Here is a 13,724-nt window from a genome sequence, read left to right as displayed (position 1 = left end):
GCTCCATGACAGGTATATTCATGTGTTCAGGGGCCTCGCCTGACTCCTTCCGGGCTCACGACAGTGCTGGATGGCGAAAATTACTGCAGGTCTGATCATGACATAAGCTTGGGTTACTCTTTTCAAAGGCTAAAAAAGAAGTTTGGTACATTACAGAAGGTCTTACAAAAACAAACAAGGAGAGAGTGCACAAGAATTATCAGAGGAGTGTAATGAATCTGTCACAGAGAAACTTACTTTTCTGCTCTTTATTTCTTCCGACACTAATTTTAAATCTTCAGTTAGCCTGTTTTTCTCCCTACTAAATTCTTCTTTCAGCTCCGTCGTTTTCTGTACCATCGCATGCATTTCCTGCTGCAGCTCAGTTTCCTTCACCGTCATTGTGTTTACCTGAAATTTCGTCTTCGTTAGGATCTGCTTATGGCTGTCTGTTTGATCAAATTAATCACTCTTATACAGCATATTCACGACATTTGCTTTAGCCTCCAATAATAAAATAAAACCCAGCTAATCCTCCCTTTACTAATCCACTCAACTAATATCCTCAAAACCTACTGGTAAGCTTACCTTTTCTTCTCTGCAAGATTTAATAAAAGACAACAATAAGGAAAGGAATGACAAAGAAAGATAATATTACCAAGTCTTAAAATCCTTCGTAGAAGTAATGATTTGAATTAAACTTAAATATCAGAGAATATTGTACGAGGCAGTGACTTAATCTATCAGCTCTTGGATCTCTTACTAATTCTCCAATGCCATGCTAAAATGCAAGAAACATGACTATGATTCATTAAAACCAGTTAAAGCAGTATTGTTTACATTCGTCCCTATATCAGATTGAAACAGCCTGGTATAGTTTGTCTAATTGTCTCCACCCATAACTGCCATACAAAAACTTGAAATTCTTGGAAAATACAGAGGTATGAGTGATTGTATTTTCTGGACAGTCTCTTAATATTTGTCCAGTAAAAACTTAATTTGAAGGAATCACTTTCCTAGGTCAGTAAGTATAGGGCAAAAACTTAATTTTTCTTTAATAATTGAGCTTCCGGATGACAGATTTTCCCTTTAAACATCAGCTAACAGAACAGGAGACTGCCCGAAGAGAAGGTACAAAAGAGGGGCTGAAAGCACAAAATCCCCAGGACATGCCCTGGGAGCCATGAGGGTTCTATCGGTTACAATTGTGTCAGTATCTTTAATAGTTCTTTCTCCTAAAGGCAAAAAAAGGCAGGGCAGCAGCAAAGGGGATCCCTACTGATTCTAATTGATATCTGTTATACTCTCTACAGCAGTGGTTCTCAATTGGATATGGGTATGGGGGCTGCTATTCTGATGTACTGTGAGAAAGGAACCACACACAATCCAAAAGCTTCTGCCCTGTCCAGGTGCCACAGTGAAAACCATGCCAATCCATAGAAGTGCCCCATGGAAGTGTGTGCCAAAGCAAAGGGTCACCACTGCTGGAGCCAACTCAATGTCCCCACAGTTCAAGACCCCAAAATGTAAAGCCTTTACAAAGTTTGGTCCAATACTGCAAACACTGTCCAGAAGGAAACAGAATTCACACAGTGGTTGACCCTCCCGCATGACAACACATTCAAATGTACAGAGATAAAGCCACTTACTTTTTCAACAAAGGACATTTTTTCCATTTTTGTCAATTCAAGCTCTTTCTCCAGATCCTTGGAAGAATTCTGCAGAGCTTCTAAGGTGTCCTGCAAAGCGTCATTTTTGGATTGCAGCACCTGGGTCTTCTGCTCCAATTCCACCATCAGATTCTCCAGTTTTGTTCTTTGCTCCTCCCAAAGTTGCCGTTCTCCTTCCATGTGGGACAGCTTAGAGACCAGCTGCTCTTGGTCTTGAATACGATTTTTTAGTATCCTGATTTCTTCATCCTTTTTCTCTAGTTTCTGTTTGCCATCTTCTACTTCTTGAATGAGGCGATTCACAGAAGATTGCAAAAGCATGTAATTACTTTTGGCCTCGTCAAGGCCCTGTAGCAGTTGAGCCTTCTCATGTTCAAGGGAATCTACCTGACTACTCAGGCTCTGTTCTTCCACCTTCCAGGTCTCCTGGTCATCACACAAGGCTGCTACTTCCTCACTTAGCTCTTTCAATTGTGTTTGCAGTATCTCCACCACAGCTTTAGATTCTTCCTTCATCTGTTCTTTTTCTTGCTCTTTTTCTTGCAGTAGATTTTCAAATGAAGAGTTTAATGTTTCTAATTCAGACACTTGACCTTGCTCTTTTTGTAATTCTTTTGTCAGATCTTCTTTTTCTGACCTTGTATTGACAAGATCTAACTCCAAAGCTCTCAGATTTTGGGCCATCTCCTCTATTTTTGCTTTCAGGGTCTCTACCTCTGCTTTGGACTTCTCAGCCTCAAGAATCACATGCTCTTGGTTTTTTCCTGATACCTCTAGTTCTCTTTCAAGGTTCTCAACTGTATCCTTAAGCAAAGCTGCCTGATGCTCACTTTCCTTCAGTTTTTCTAAGATATGGAGCTGCTTCCTTTCATTAGTATCTAGGTGGACTTTCAGCTTTCCAATGTTATTTCTCAGCTGATGTACTTCCTGCACTGGGGAGTCCAGACTCTGTTCTTCCACCTTCCAGGTCTCCTGGTCATCACACAAGGCTGCTACTTCCTCACTTAGCTCTTTCAATTGTGTTTGCAGCATCTCCACCACAGCTTTAGATTCTTCTTTCATCTGTATTTTCTCTCGCTCCTTTTCTTCTAATACATTTTTCAATGAAGAGAGTAACGTGTGTAATTCAGACACCTGACCTTGTTTTTCTTGTAGTTGTTTCACCAGATTTTCTTTTTCGGACCGTATGGTGACAAGGTCTAAATCTAAAGCTTTCAGGCTTTCAGTCATCAATTCTATTTGTGTTTTTAGGGTCTCCACCTCTGCCTTGGAATTCTCAGCATCAAGAATCACCAGCTCTTGGTTTTCTTCTGCCATATGCAATTCCCTTTCCAGGGTCTCAACTTTATCCTGAAGCGAGTCGTTCCTACGCTCGCTTTCTTTCAGTTTCTCTGAGACGTGGAGCTGCTTCTTTTCATCGGCCTCGATGCGGACCCTAAGTTTCTCAATGCCTTTTCTCAGCTGGTGCACTTCCTCCTGCGTTGAGCTCAGCCTCACCGCGACCTCACCTTTCTCCATCAGTGCAGCCTCCAAGGCCTTGGCGACGGTCAGCTTTTCATGCTCCAATTCACTCAGTTTGGTCTGCAGGCTCTCGGATTCCCTTACGAGTGATTCTGTCTCTTTATTCAGTTGTCTGATTTGGTTTTCCAGCTCACTTCTTACCAAAGACAGTGCCTGAGAGTCCTTTTCCAAACTCTGCAGCTGCTCTTGGAGATGTAGAAACTCATCTTGATGAGATTCGAGCTCTCGTATTTTCTCCTTCATCTTTTCAGACATCTGATCCAGCTCTTGATTTTCTTTTGACAAAGTATCTAATTCTCCACGAAGCTGGTCTCTCTCACTTGTGACCACCAAGAGTTCTTCCTCAAGACAGGTTATAACTTCCTGCTTATTTTCATTGTCTTTTTCTAAAAACAGCTTCTCTGTTTGAACTACCTCTAAGTTGGCTTCTGCAGAGAGGGCCTGATGCTCTGTGCTACCTCTCTCAGCTTTCATCCTCTGCAGCTCATTTTCCACACTGAGACATCTCTCTCTCCAGTTGTCGGTCACCTTGGCTACCTCATCTTCAATACCGTCATGTGACAATTTATCTGTGCCCATTTCTAAGTTAGAAGTGAGGCCTCCCGAACTTTCTACTCTCTGGTTATCATGAGAAAAGGATTCCAATTTTTCACTGAAATCTGATTTTTCTTTCTTAAGTTCCTCAACTATTTTTTCCAATTCTATACATGCTTCAATCTTGGTAGTTAGTTGTACTTCCTGTAAATTGAGTTTTGAGTCTAACTCTTTGATTTCATTTAGCAAGCTTTCAACTTTTTGGTCACGTTCCTTTATGCCATGAAGTAATCTCAAATTCTCATTTGATGTCTCTTTTACCTGCAGTTGGAGATTCTGAATGGTTACCTGATTCTCCAGAAAATCCATAGGTACCGAAGCATCAGGACCAGAAAGTGACAATTCGGAAATGCATTCTGAACAGCCCTGGGTTGTGTCTTCCACTGGGGTCCCATGACTGGTTTCTGGGGACTGCTCCCTGGACCATTCTCCTATAAGTTTGATTGCACTCGTCTTAGTAATTTTCTCCATCTCTAGACTGAGGTCCTGCTGAACATCTTTTTCACAAATCTGATGAATCTCATGCTTTGGTGTCCTCTCTTTAGTTTCTGAAGTATATTCTTCCGATTCTCTTATGTCACAGCTATCGTTTCCACCCCGAATGGCCTGTGGTTGTAAGATATAATGAGAAGGCACTTTATTTTTCAAGAAGAATCAAAATAGAATAAATCGGCTGAATTATAGTATTATTTTTGAGAAACTGGCTACTTGCTTCTGCTAAACACATCTCTTCAAAGGGCATTCTTCCCACCAAATTCACCTCTCTCCGTCCAAATATTCAACACAATTAAACAAACATTCAGTAAGTGTCCTCTATGGGCAAGGTACTGGGTATTTATCATGAAGACAAACCCTTCAGGGTCAGTTACATGATCATCTAAATTGTGATGTAGTTACATTTCAAAATTTTTTTCTTGCTAGCAATATGCTGGGTAACCTAAATATGAAATTTTCCTTGGGATTATCAAATAAGAGGCTAACAAATTCCACATAAAATGGTTGGCTTCCATCTTCAGCATTTATGATATTCTTCGATAAGAGAAGGCAGTAGGGTTTCATGACCAGATTCCCAGCCCAAGGACTTAATCACAGATCCAGCACTTACTATATTCTTGGATAAATCACATGTTTGAACCTCACTTTCTCTTCTCTGTAAAATAGGGATCTGCTACTTTGATTACAACTGCTGTCACCTCTCACTTGCCCTCCCTACCTTACAGAGGTAGAGGGAGGGAATTAAGTGAGACTCATTGTCTGTACGCCATTATTAGTTTAGCTGGTAGACTAGAAAAGAGAAAGGTATAAGTAACTGAACAATTTCATATTCTATAAAGAAAGAAATGTCTCTTTGAATGACTGATATCAAATCATAGATTTGATATCCAAATTTGTATCCAAGCAAATTGTCAGAAAAGTATTAGAAATACATAATAAACTCCACTATTTAGGTTCATGACTATAACTCTAACATTAAAAACAGTCTGAAAAGGGCAAGAGAGGTTAAAATTCATATCACCTTACCATTCCTAAGTTCCAATTTGATACTTAATGTGCTTTATTAACTCACAAAGAGTGAAAACACACAGACGTCCTGAAGAACATGTTCTGACTCTGTAACATGATTTTCTCTATGAGTCTTTAAAAAACATCTTAGTAATGTCCAATATAATAGTGTTTAAAGATAATCACGATAGAAATTTACTCCCCAAATAAAGTTGTCTCACTTTCCTAAAGTTCTGGTTTATTTTTTCAAAACTTTGGTAAATTTTGTTCCTATGTCCTTGAACCCTAAAAATGTTTTAGTTTAGATTTAATGTCGATTTCAATTCAACAAACATTGATTGCGTGCCTACTAGGCACTCGATTAGAGAAATAGCATGTCAATCCCACATACTTACATCTTCTATGTCGGTGCCAAGCAGAGACCGAGAGCTTAAGTCCAGACCTTGAAGCTGGAGTCGTGCTACTTCGAGCTCAAGTGTAAGGTGTTCCGTGTGTTTCTTTTCTGCCGCCAACTTGGACTCCATCTCTGCTGTCACACTTGTCAGCTTCTGCTGCCACTGTTCATTTTCTGACAAATACTGCTTCCTGAGACAGTCAAGCTCTTCCCTTGAAGAACTTAGTAACCGTTGGAGTTTTTCAATTTCCTTATTTTTCGTAATCCCTTGACTTTCAATTTTCTCTTCTAGCTTCTTGAAGGACTGCAGGTACATCTGACAGACGGTCTCAAGTTCTTCAATGCTCCTCACCGGGGCAGAGGGGATTTCTTTCTCAGTCAGATTCTCCTCCTCCAGACTACTGCAAGAGATCTCCTCTACACTGGACTGGTTTGCCAAAACAGTCCTGTCTAAAGTATTCAAAAGGGATGTTTCTCCCATATGCTCTAAAAGATCTTTGTAAAAAGAGGATTCTGTTGCATTACCAGGGCTGTCAGTCACACCAGAGAGTGACAAAGACAGTAAATGCTTCTCCCCAGGTCCTGGCATCACCTCCTTTACCAAGTCACCTTGAGAGTTTCTCAGACTCGTGGACAAGACTGAATTTTCAGCCTTTAATGTGTCGATGTAGGACTGTAGCTCTGACATCTTACAGCTCATCTGACAATGCTGATCATGTAAAATTTTGTGTTCACTCTGTAAAGATGAGAATTTCTCCTGTAGTTCAGCAAAGTGCATGTGAACTTCTTTGTTTGACACTGTCAAGTGCTCATAGGAATTACTGTCATCCAAAGGATTTAAGGACACAGATGTCTGCTCATCTTGCTGTTCACCAAATTCACTTTCTGGCGTTTCTTTCACTAACTCACCTTGGAGAAGTCCATTTTCGTCATTTAATATTTTAACTTCATTTACTAGTTTCCCTACCTCTTCTGCCATTTTGCTAGTTGCTGTGACACATTCTGATCTTGAGTCGTTCAGCTCAGATATGAGTTCAAGCTTTTCCACCTGCAACGCCTCACACATCTTCTCTAACTCATCCAGCTTGTTCATTGCCGTCTGTAGAGAGCACTGCAGGTGGGCATTGTCCTGCTGACTGGTTGACAACTCGTGAAGCACCGAAATATATTTTTCCTCTGGATCTATTTCAAAGTTTCCAAGGCCGCTAATATCTTGTGACTGAGTGCCTTGTTGCACATCTCCAGTTTCTAATTCTCCTCTAATTTGTAAGTCGTGCTGTAGGTACTCCTCCTTCTCACTCTCCTGAAGTTTTAATTCCATGTTTCTCACTTTAGTTTCTACTTGTGCCAGTTGCGCATTATAACTGTCTAGAGAAGCATCTTTAACTTCAAGGTCCATCGGAAGTTGAACGTGACATGTATTTATCTTCCTCTCTGCTACTTTCACAGAGTCTTGAATTGGTTCCAATTCTAGATGCTGATGCTCATGTTTCATCTTCATTAATTCCATCAGGTGCTCCTTCTCTTGTAATAAGGCATTAACTTCCTGTTGCATCTTACTTTGTTCTTCCTTTAAAGTCATGATTTCTTGCTTTAAACCGTCAGCCTCCCTCTCGGAATTGCTTTGGATATCTGTAATCTCAGATCTCAGGGCTTGCTGCACTGTCTCCAACTCTAGTATTAAACTCTGGTTTCTTTCTTCAGCTAATGCTAATTGCGATACAAATGCTTGGTGTTCCCTTGCAAATGTTTCCTTTAGCTGTCCCAGTTCATTTTTTCTATCTTCACAAACACTTGTGCATTCATTCAGCAAGCATTCTAATTTAGAGTTCTTTTCCTGCTCTGCTTTATATTTTTCACTAAGATCCCGAAATGCATTTCCTGTTTCTTCACATCTTTGGAGTAAAGTAAGTCTTTCTTGTTTGTACTGGTTAGATAGCTCTGAAATGCTTTTGTCTCTTTCATCTATACAGTTTGAAAAACTCTCAATTTTTTGGAGCAGGTTCATCTTCTCTTGGGTTAAGGTTGCATTAATTTCCTTGAGAGTCCCATTCTCTTGGGTCAGCTCTTCAATGTCCTTTTTATCAAGAGAAATGATGGAACTCATTTCCTTTTTCTCGAAGCTCAGAGTTTCAGACAAAAGTTGTAGCTCCTTTAGAGATTCCTGAAGTAGATCGTTGCTCTTTTTTAATTCTTGAATCTCTGCCTGCTCAGTTTCTAATTTTTCATTCAAAAGTTGCAACTCTCTTTCCTTGCTCTCCAAGGCAACTAAAGTTTCAACAACAACATTCTGATGAACAGAAGTGTCTTCTTGTAACTTACTAATTCGTTGACTTGTTTCAGCCACAAAACTTTGATGCATCTGTTCTGCTTTCATGAGATTTTCTTCAATTTCTCCTTTGATTTGCACCAATTCTTCACACTGCTTTTGCAGATCTGAGTTCATCTGCTTTTGAGACTCTAATGAAAGTTCAAGAGAAACGACTCTGTTTTGTAACATGGATGAGCTTTTTGGACTTTGGTCTGTTTCTAAATGGCATTCGCTCCTTTCTGAAAGCACACTTTCTTGTTCTTCAATTATATTTGCAAAGGAATTATTCACTGCAGACTGCTGTTCAAATGCCAAAAGACTTCTCTGATGAGACTCATTTGTCACCACAGAGGAATCTCTGGATTTTAGCAGATCCCTGAGGCTCTCAGATTCAGCATGCAAGTCTTGGTAACGCTGGTCTTTGTCCGTTATTTCATTTGAGAGTAACTGAAGCTTATCTTCTAGATCTTCAACTTGCCCGGTAAGCTGAGAAATTTTCAAACACATATTTTCTATTTCCTTCTCATGTTTCTGATCTGAGAACTCGGCTTTCTGTTGTAGTTCTCCATAAGCTTGCTTCTGTGTCTCTGCCTCTGCAGTCTTGCTGTCTATCACATTGTGAAGGTTCCTGATCTCGACGTTTAGATTTTCTCTTTCCATCTCCAATGTTCTTACCCTCTCATTGTATTCATGACTTTTTATTTGTTGTGTCTTAAGACAGGTTTCCAAGTGATTAATTTTACTCTGCAAGCTTTCCTTTTCTGATTCCATCTGATTTAAAAGTTGTTCATTTTCACTTTTCCAGCGAGAAAACAGAGTTTTCTCTTCTTTCAATTCTTCATATTCTTTCTTCTTTAATTCCAAAGCACTCAATAAAGCTTCGGACTCTCTCTCTGTTTTGCTTAACTTTTCATTCAGTTGTTCAATGTGATGTTCCCTTTTCTTCAAAAGGTCTTGAGAACAATCTCGCTGCTTTTCCAGATCAGCCAAGGCAAGCTTCAGTTTCTCTAAAGTCAAGGAATTCTCTTGCTGATTTATTTTTTCTTGAAGATCTCTTAACATGGTTTCCTGAGAAGTATTCTTAGCTATTAAAAAAAAAATTTTTTTTAAGTTGTCATGGTTTTAATAAATATTTACTCTACAAGAATTCTAAACTCTAAAAAAAAAAAAATCCAAACAAACTAACAGCTTCTCAAGTCCTGTAAAAACTGGCATTATTGCCTGCATACCTCCTTGAAAGTAGATCACCTGATAATTATCCAAGCTTATATAAAGACAATGAGAAAATGGTCCTTTCAGGATGGCAGTACATTTGTTTATCTTCTTTCTCAGCAGCTTAATAAAGTGTTGTTGTATAAAATACCAAGGGATTATTTTCCTAAGCACATGAAACTTTCTTTTATTCTTTTTCCTTGTATGTGTTTATGTATATGCATATTTTTGCCCTTTGGAAATACTTATTCAAGGAGAGAAAAGTATGACAAGAGCAGCACTAAAATGGAAATATCTCAGGAATACTATGGAGTATTCCTGATTTCTCAGAAAAGTAAATAACTTCTTTGCCATTTTAGCCAAAAAATCCATAGGATCAGGCATAAGTACTAGAGTATAAAGTGCTACAGGGAATTATACTCAATATTTTGTAATAACTTATAAGGGGAAAAAATCTGAAAAAGGGTATATATATGTGTGTGTATGTGTGTGTGTGTGTATAAAAAACACAATCACTGTGCTGTACACCTGAAACTGACATGTAAATCAACTATACTTCAACTAATATATATATATCTTAATAGTATATGGTGCTATATATCAGTAACTCTCGAGGCCTACGTGTGAGTATCACTGAGAAGCAATATCCCCCCACATCCCAGCCCTTCAGAGTGAGGGTGGTGCCTGTGAAGATGAGAATCATCAGCAACACGTCACAAACTCCATTACCACCTGTCCTCTGCCTAAAAACTCCCCTCTGCCCACCGGCCCCTCCTAGTTGAGAATAACCACACTGCTTTCATTCAACAATGATGGGAAGGCTTCCCAAGTATGTTGAGGAAGAATAAAAGTTGAGAATCTCAATAGTAGATGAAAAAGGTAGCATGTATTATAAACTCAGATGTAACTAGAAATCATTCTTATTTTTAGCCCCCTAATCTCAGGCTACATACTGAGAGTGGAAGGCTGGTGGAGACAGCACCACAGGGGATATCAATCCACTTTGCGTGTGAGGACCTCAAACAATGATACTGGTGACCAACACTGAAAAACGCCCTAACCCTTTCTTTTCCTATAGTTTTCTTTCAAAAAAGCTGAAGATTGACATTTCTACCTCCTGCCATGGAAAAATGGAAAGCTGTCTTAGGGAGACTGGAATTTAAAAAGAAAACAGTCACAGAGAAGTGTGACACCCATTCCACAAGTCAAGTTAAAAGAAATCCAAGATGTGCAAATACCTCAGGGGAGAACATAAATGTAAGTAAAGACTCAAGGCACATATACATAAATGTGAAACAAACGGTGGATTCATTTGGTGTATACAGCATCATTCTATGGCTATACAGAGAGTAAGGAAATAAAATCATTCAGTCAAGTAAGCCATCCCAAAACAATGGTCACTAAGGGCTGGGAAAACATGCATTTAACATAGGATTTTCCATTATAAGGGAAATGGTGATGGGTAAGAAGATGTGCCGTCTGGATGTAACTAACAGACACACTTGAGACACAAAATAGCACTCTGGGGCGAGAGACAGCCCCGACAATTTACTTTTGTGTGGAAAATATTTACCCTTCTGGTTTCAAAGTGCTGAAAACCAGGCATCTGGGGACTCAGTGTATTCCAATAAAAAAAAAAAAGTCCAACTATCACTCTGGAAACGAAAAAGTGGAAAAGCAAAAACTTTTTCCACATCAACTGCAGGCATCTCTCTGGGAGAAGATATGGAAAAATTCAAAGAAGCTTCTAATGATATCCATCCTCCTTCGTGGGAACATTAGCCTAGAGAAAGAACTCAAAAACGCTACGTTTACTCACCCCTCATTTCTTCTGCAAAGTTCTGGCTCTGACTCAAACGCTGCTTGGCCTTCTTCAGTTCTTCCTCCAGGTGGCAGACTTCTCTGGCCCTTTGCTCAGACTGACTCTTAAGGAGGCTGTTTTCCCTCTTCATTTCCTAAAGCACAGGTTTAGTTAGTTATCACCCAAGCAGATGCTCTAGCAGCTTAGGACTTCTGCATTGGTGAGGGTCCCTAATGGGACTGTGTGTGTATCTCACTAGGGGAGGAATCACACTTTCCCTTTGAGCAATGAAGTTCCATAGTTTTACTTCAATAAAATGATTTTATAAATAGAAGTCAAAAGCACAAAACCCAAAACGGATGATAATCTTTTTACTTCAAGAAATATATTTTTTGAACTTTCTGGATGTCCCTATGGTTGTGAAAGTGTTCGTTCATAAAGGAAAACCCTATTTACAAGCTCCCCAAAGACACAAATGCTCCAAGTTCCCATCACACCTGAATGATCAAATATATCTTTGCAAAGTTCTGAGGTGCTATCGAACCAAAAAATTCACGTGACAAATTTTGATGTTTCGTTGTAAAACCATCTTAAGGTTCACTGTTATGGGAATGTCTTTATGAGTAAAATTACCTTTAATAAATGTTTATTTAGAAAGTCTGCAATGTAAAGATGTTGGAATGGGCATTATGAAAGATGCAGCTACAAACTAAGAGAGTCTCTGCCCCCAGGACCAGGTACCCGCCACTGGGGGAAGATGTAATACCAATCACTTAATACACACCAAGATGCACTACATCCTCAAGAGAGATGAAGTGTGCTATGGGAAATCAGAGGGCTGGAGCATGGAAGAATTAATTCTAGGTGGAGGAATCTGAGATTTCACAGTGAAAACAGGTCCTTTGGGTACCTGATTAAATGAAGGACCCATGCATCAATGTGCCATAGAGTAGCAGAGACACATATGCAGCCCCGTTCTATTTTCTAGGGAGACCTGTCTATTTTTCTGAGTCTTAAAATGAAGCAATATTTGCATGCCGAATAAAAATGCTTCTTATTAACCACATGACTTGCATAATAAATATTATAAATCCTCTATCCATATTCCTCAACCTGCTGTTCAACCTTCAATGATATTACAGCTCAGCTGATAAGTATTTCAACCTACATTATATGCCACCCTCTGGACCACTGGGAATTGGCATATATCATTACAAACTGACAGAATCAAGCAACTCCCATCCTTGGTGGGGGCGGTGGGATTCATAAGCCTGACTTTAAAACACACACACACACACTTAAAAAATATCCCTCTGAAAAGCTGAAAAGTAGGGGAAATTTTTGAATCTTAAAGAAACAATTAAGACCCATCCTCCAAAACCCTACTGCACTGTTGGAAAACAGATGGCCCTGGCAATTCAGTGCTGGAAGCCTGCCTTCAATTATCAGTCTGGTTACTACCAGCAGATGGGTACCAACATAGCAAAGCCAAATTCAAGAAGAGGGAGAATCTGGCTGGTAGAAAGTACTTGAAAACTTGCTGGCAGCTGCTGTGTTCATGTATATATGTTCATTTCATCATCAAAATAAGACAGAGTCCGTTATAGTTATATTTCTGTCGCCTTTGTCCTGATCCTACCTCCTTTCCATGAGCTCAACTGACAAGCTATCAAATTAAGAGATCAACCAGAACTAAAAGCCCGCTCCAACTCATCTCAAGACTGACGTTCATACCAGCCATTGTGAAATTCTGCAAAGAATGATCACTAAAGTGCAATGATGTTACTGACTTAAACTAGCATCATTCAACTAGAGAATCTATAATTGCTTGTTTGCTCTTCAGGCTCCAAATAATCACCACTCAAATGAGATCACAGATGTGAAAGGAAAAATACCTGAACGCACTTTAACAAGGGTAATGGAGCATTATCAGTAGTGTTTCCTCCTAAAATTTAACAGCAGTTAGATGTGTGTGATCAATGCTAAGATCAGTTAAATGAGCTCAACATAAGAGAGTAACTAGAATGTAACCATCTGAATTGACTTAGCATTTTTATTTTGCAACTTATATTTTTTACCCTAAAAAAAATCATCAAGTCAAATGGCACCTACATCTAGAGGCGTGACAAGAAAGCTGACCAGACACTGTATGCAAAGCTGGGTGCATCCCAGTAGGAGGAAGGAAGGTGAAAAGGAGGAGAAGAGGTGGGGAGGGACCCCAGGAGGGAGGGTGCAACTTATGTTTATGTGTCTGTTCATCTCTATCCATCTCTGTGTATAACTGGAGACATTTAAATGAATACTAAGCTCAATGAGAAGATTAACATGTCTTTGTCTATTCTGGCAGTAGTTCCATAAATACTTGTTTCAAATGAAGAAATGTTCAGCCAATCCTGGGACCCAGCAGGCTTATCATGCTATGGCTATGGCCAACCCAAGAATTTTAAAAAGCCAGAATTTAGAAAATGAACACCTGAAAATGGAGCTGTAGGCTGCCACCCATCAGCAATTAGTTTTCTGCACAGCTTACAGCCACTTAAGACTTGACTGGGTAGCTCATTGCCAACGATGCATTAAGCATACAAGGGTATATTCTCCTAGGCATCTCTTGCAACCTCACGTGATTTGCAGAGTTGGGCACTAGTCTGGAAAAACACAACAAAAAACCCTATAACCACAAGCCAGCCTTAGAGCTTAGCGAGCAATTCCACCCAGATCAACTTTGGTTTAGGAGCAGCC

The 13,724-nt window shown here is 39.6% G+C and overlaps 1 protein-coding gene across 1 annotated transcript in view; it reads right to left on the bottom strand.

The window, feature by feature from the left end:
• Window positions 1-13,724, bottom strand: part of CENPF (centromere protein F) — a 58,522-nt gene that overhangs the window by 14,495 nt on the left and 30,303 nt on the right. The window contains exons 11-14 of the mRNA XM_061185605.1: window positions 11,004-11,139; window positions 5,663-9,057; window positions 1,629-4,370; window positions 238-390 (exon numbers count right to left, since the gene is read on the bottom strand). Coding sequence (XP_061041588.1) covers window positions 238-390; window positions 1,629-4,370; window positions 5,663-9,057; window positions 11,004-11,139 — 6,426 coding nt within the window. The remainder of the gene's footprint in view (window positions 1-237; window positions 391-1,628; window positions 4,371-5,662; window positions 9,058-11,003; window positions 11,140-13,724) is intronic.

This window comes from Eubalaena glacialis, chromosome 3, assembly GCF_028564815.1.
Source record: "Eubalaena glacialis isolate mEubGla1 chromosome 3, mEubGla1.1.hap2.+ XY, whole genome shotgun sequence".
NCBI classification, from domain to species: Eukaryota; Metazoa; Chordata; class Mammalia; order Artiodactyla; family Balaenidae; genus Eubalaena; species Eubalaena glacialis.
This window is presented reverse-complemented; position numbering and strand designations above follow the sequence as displayed.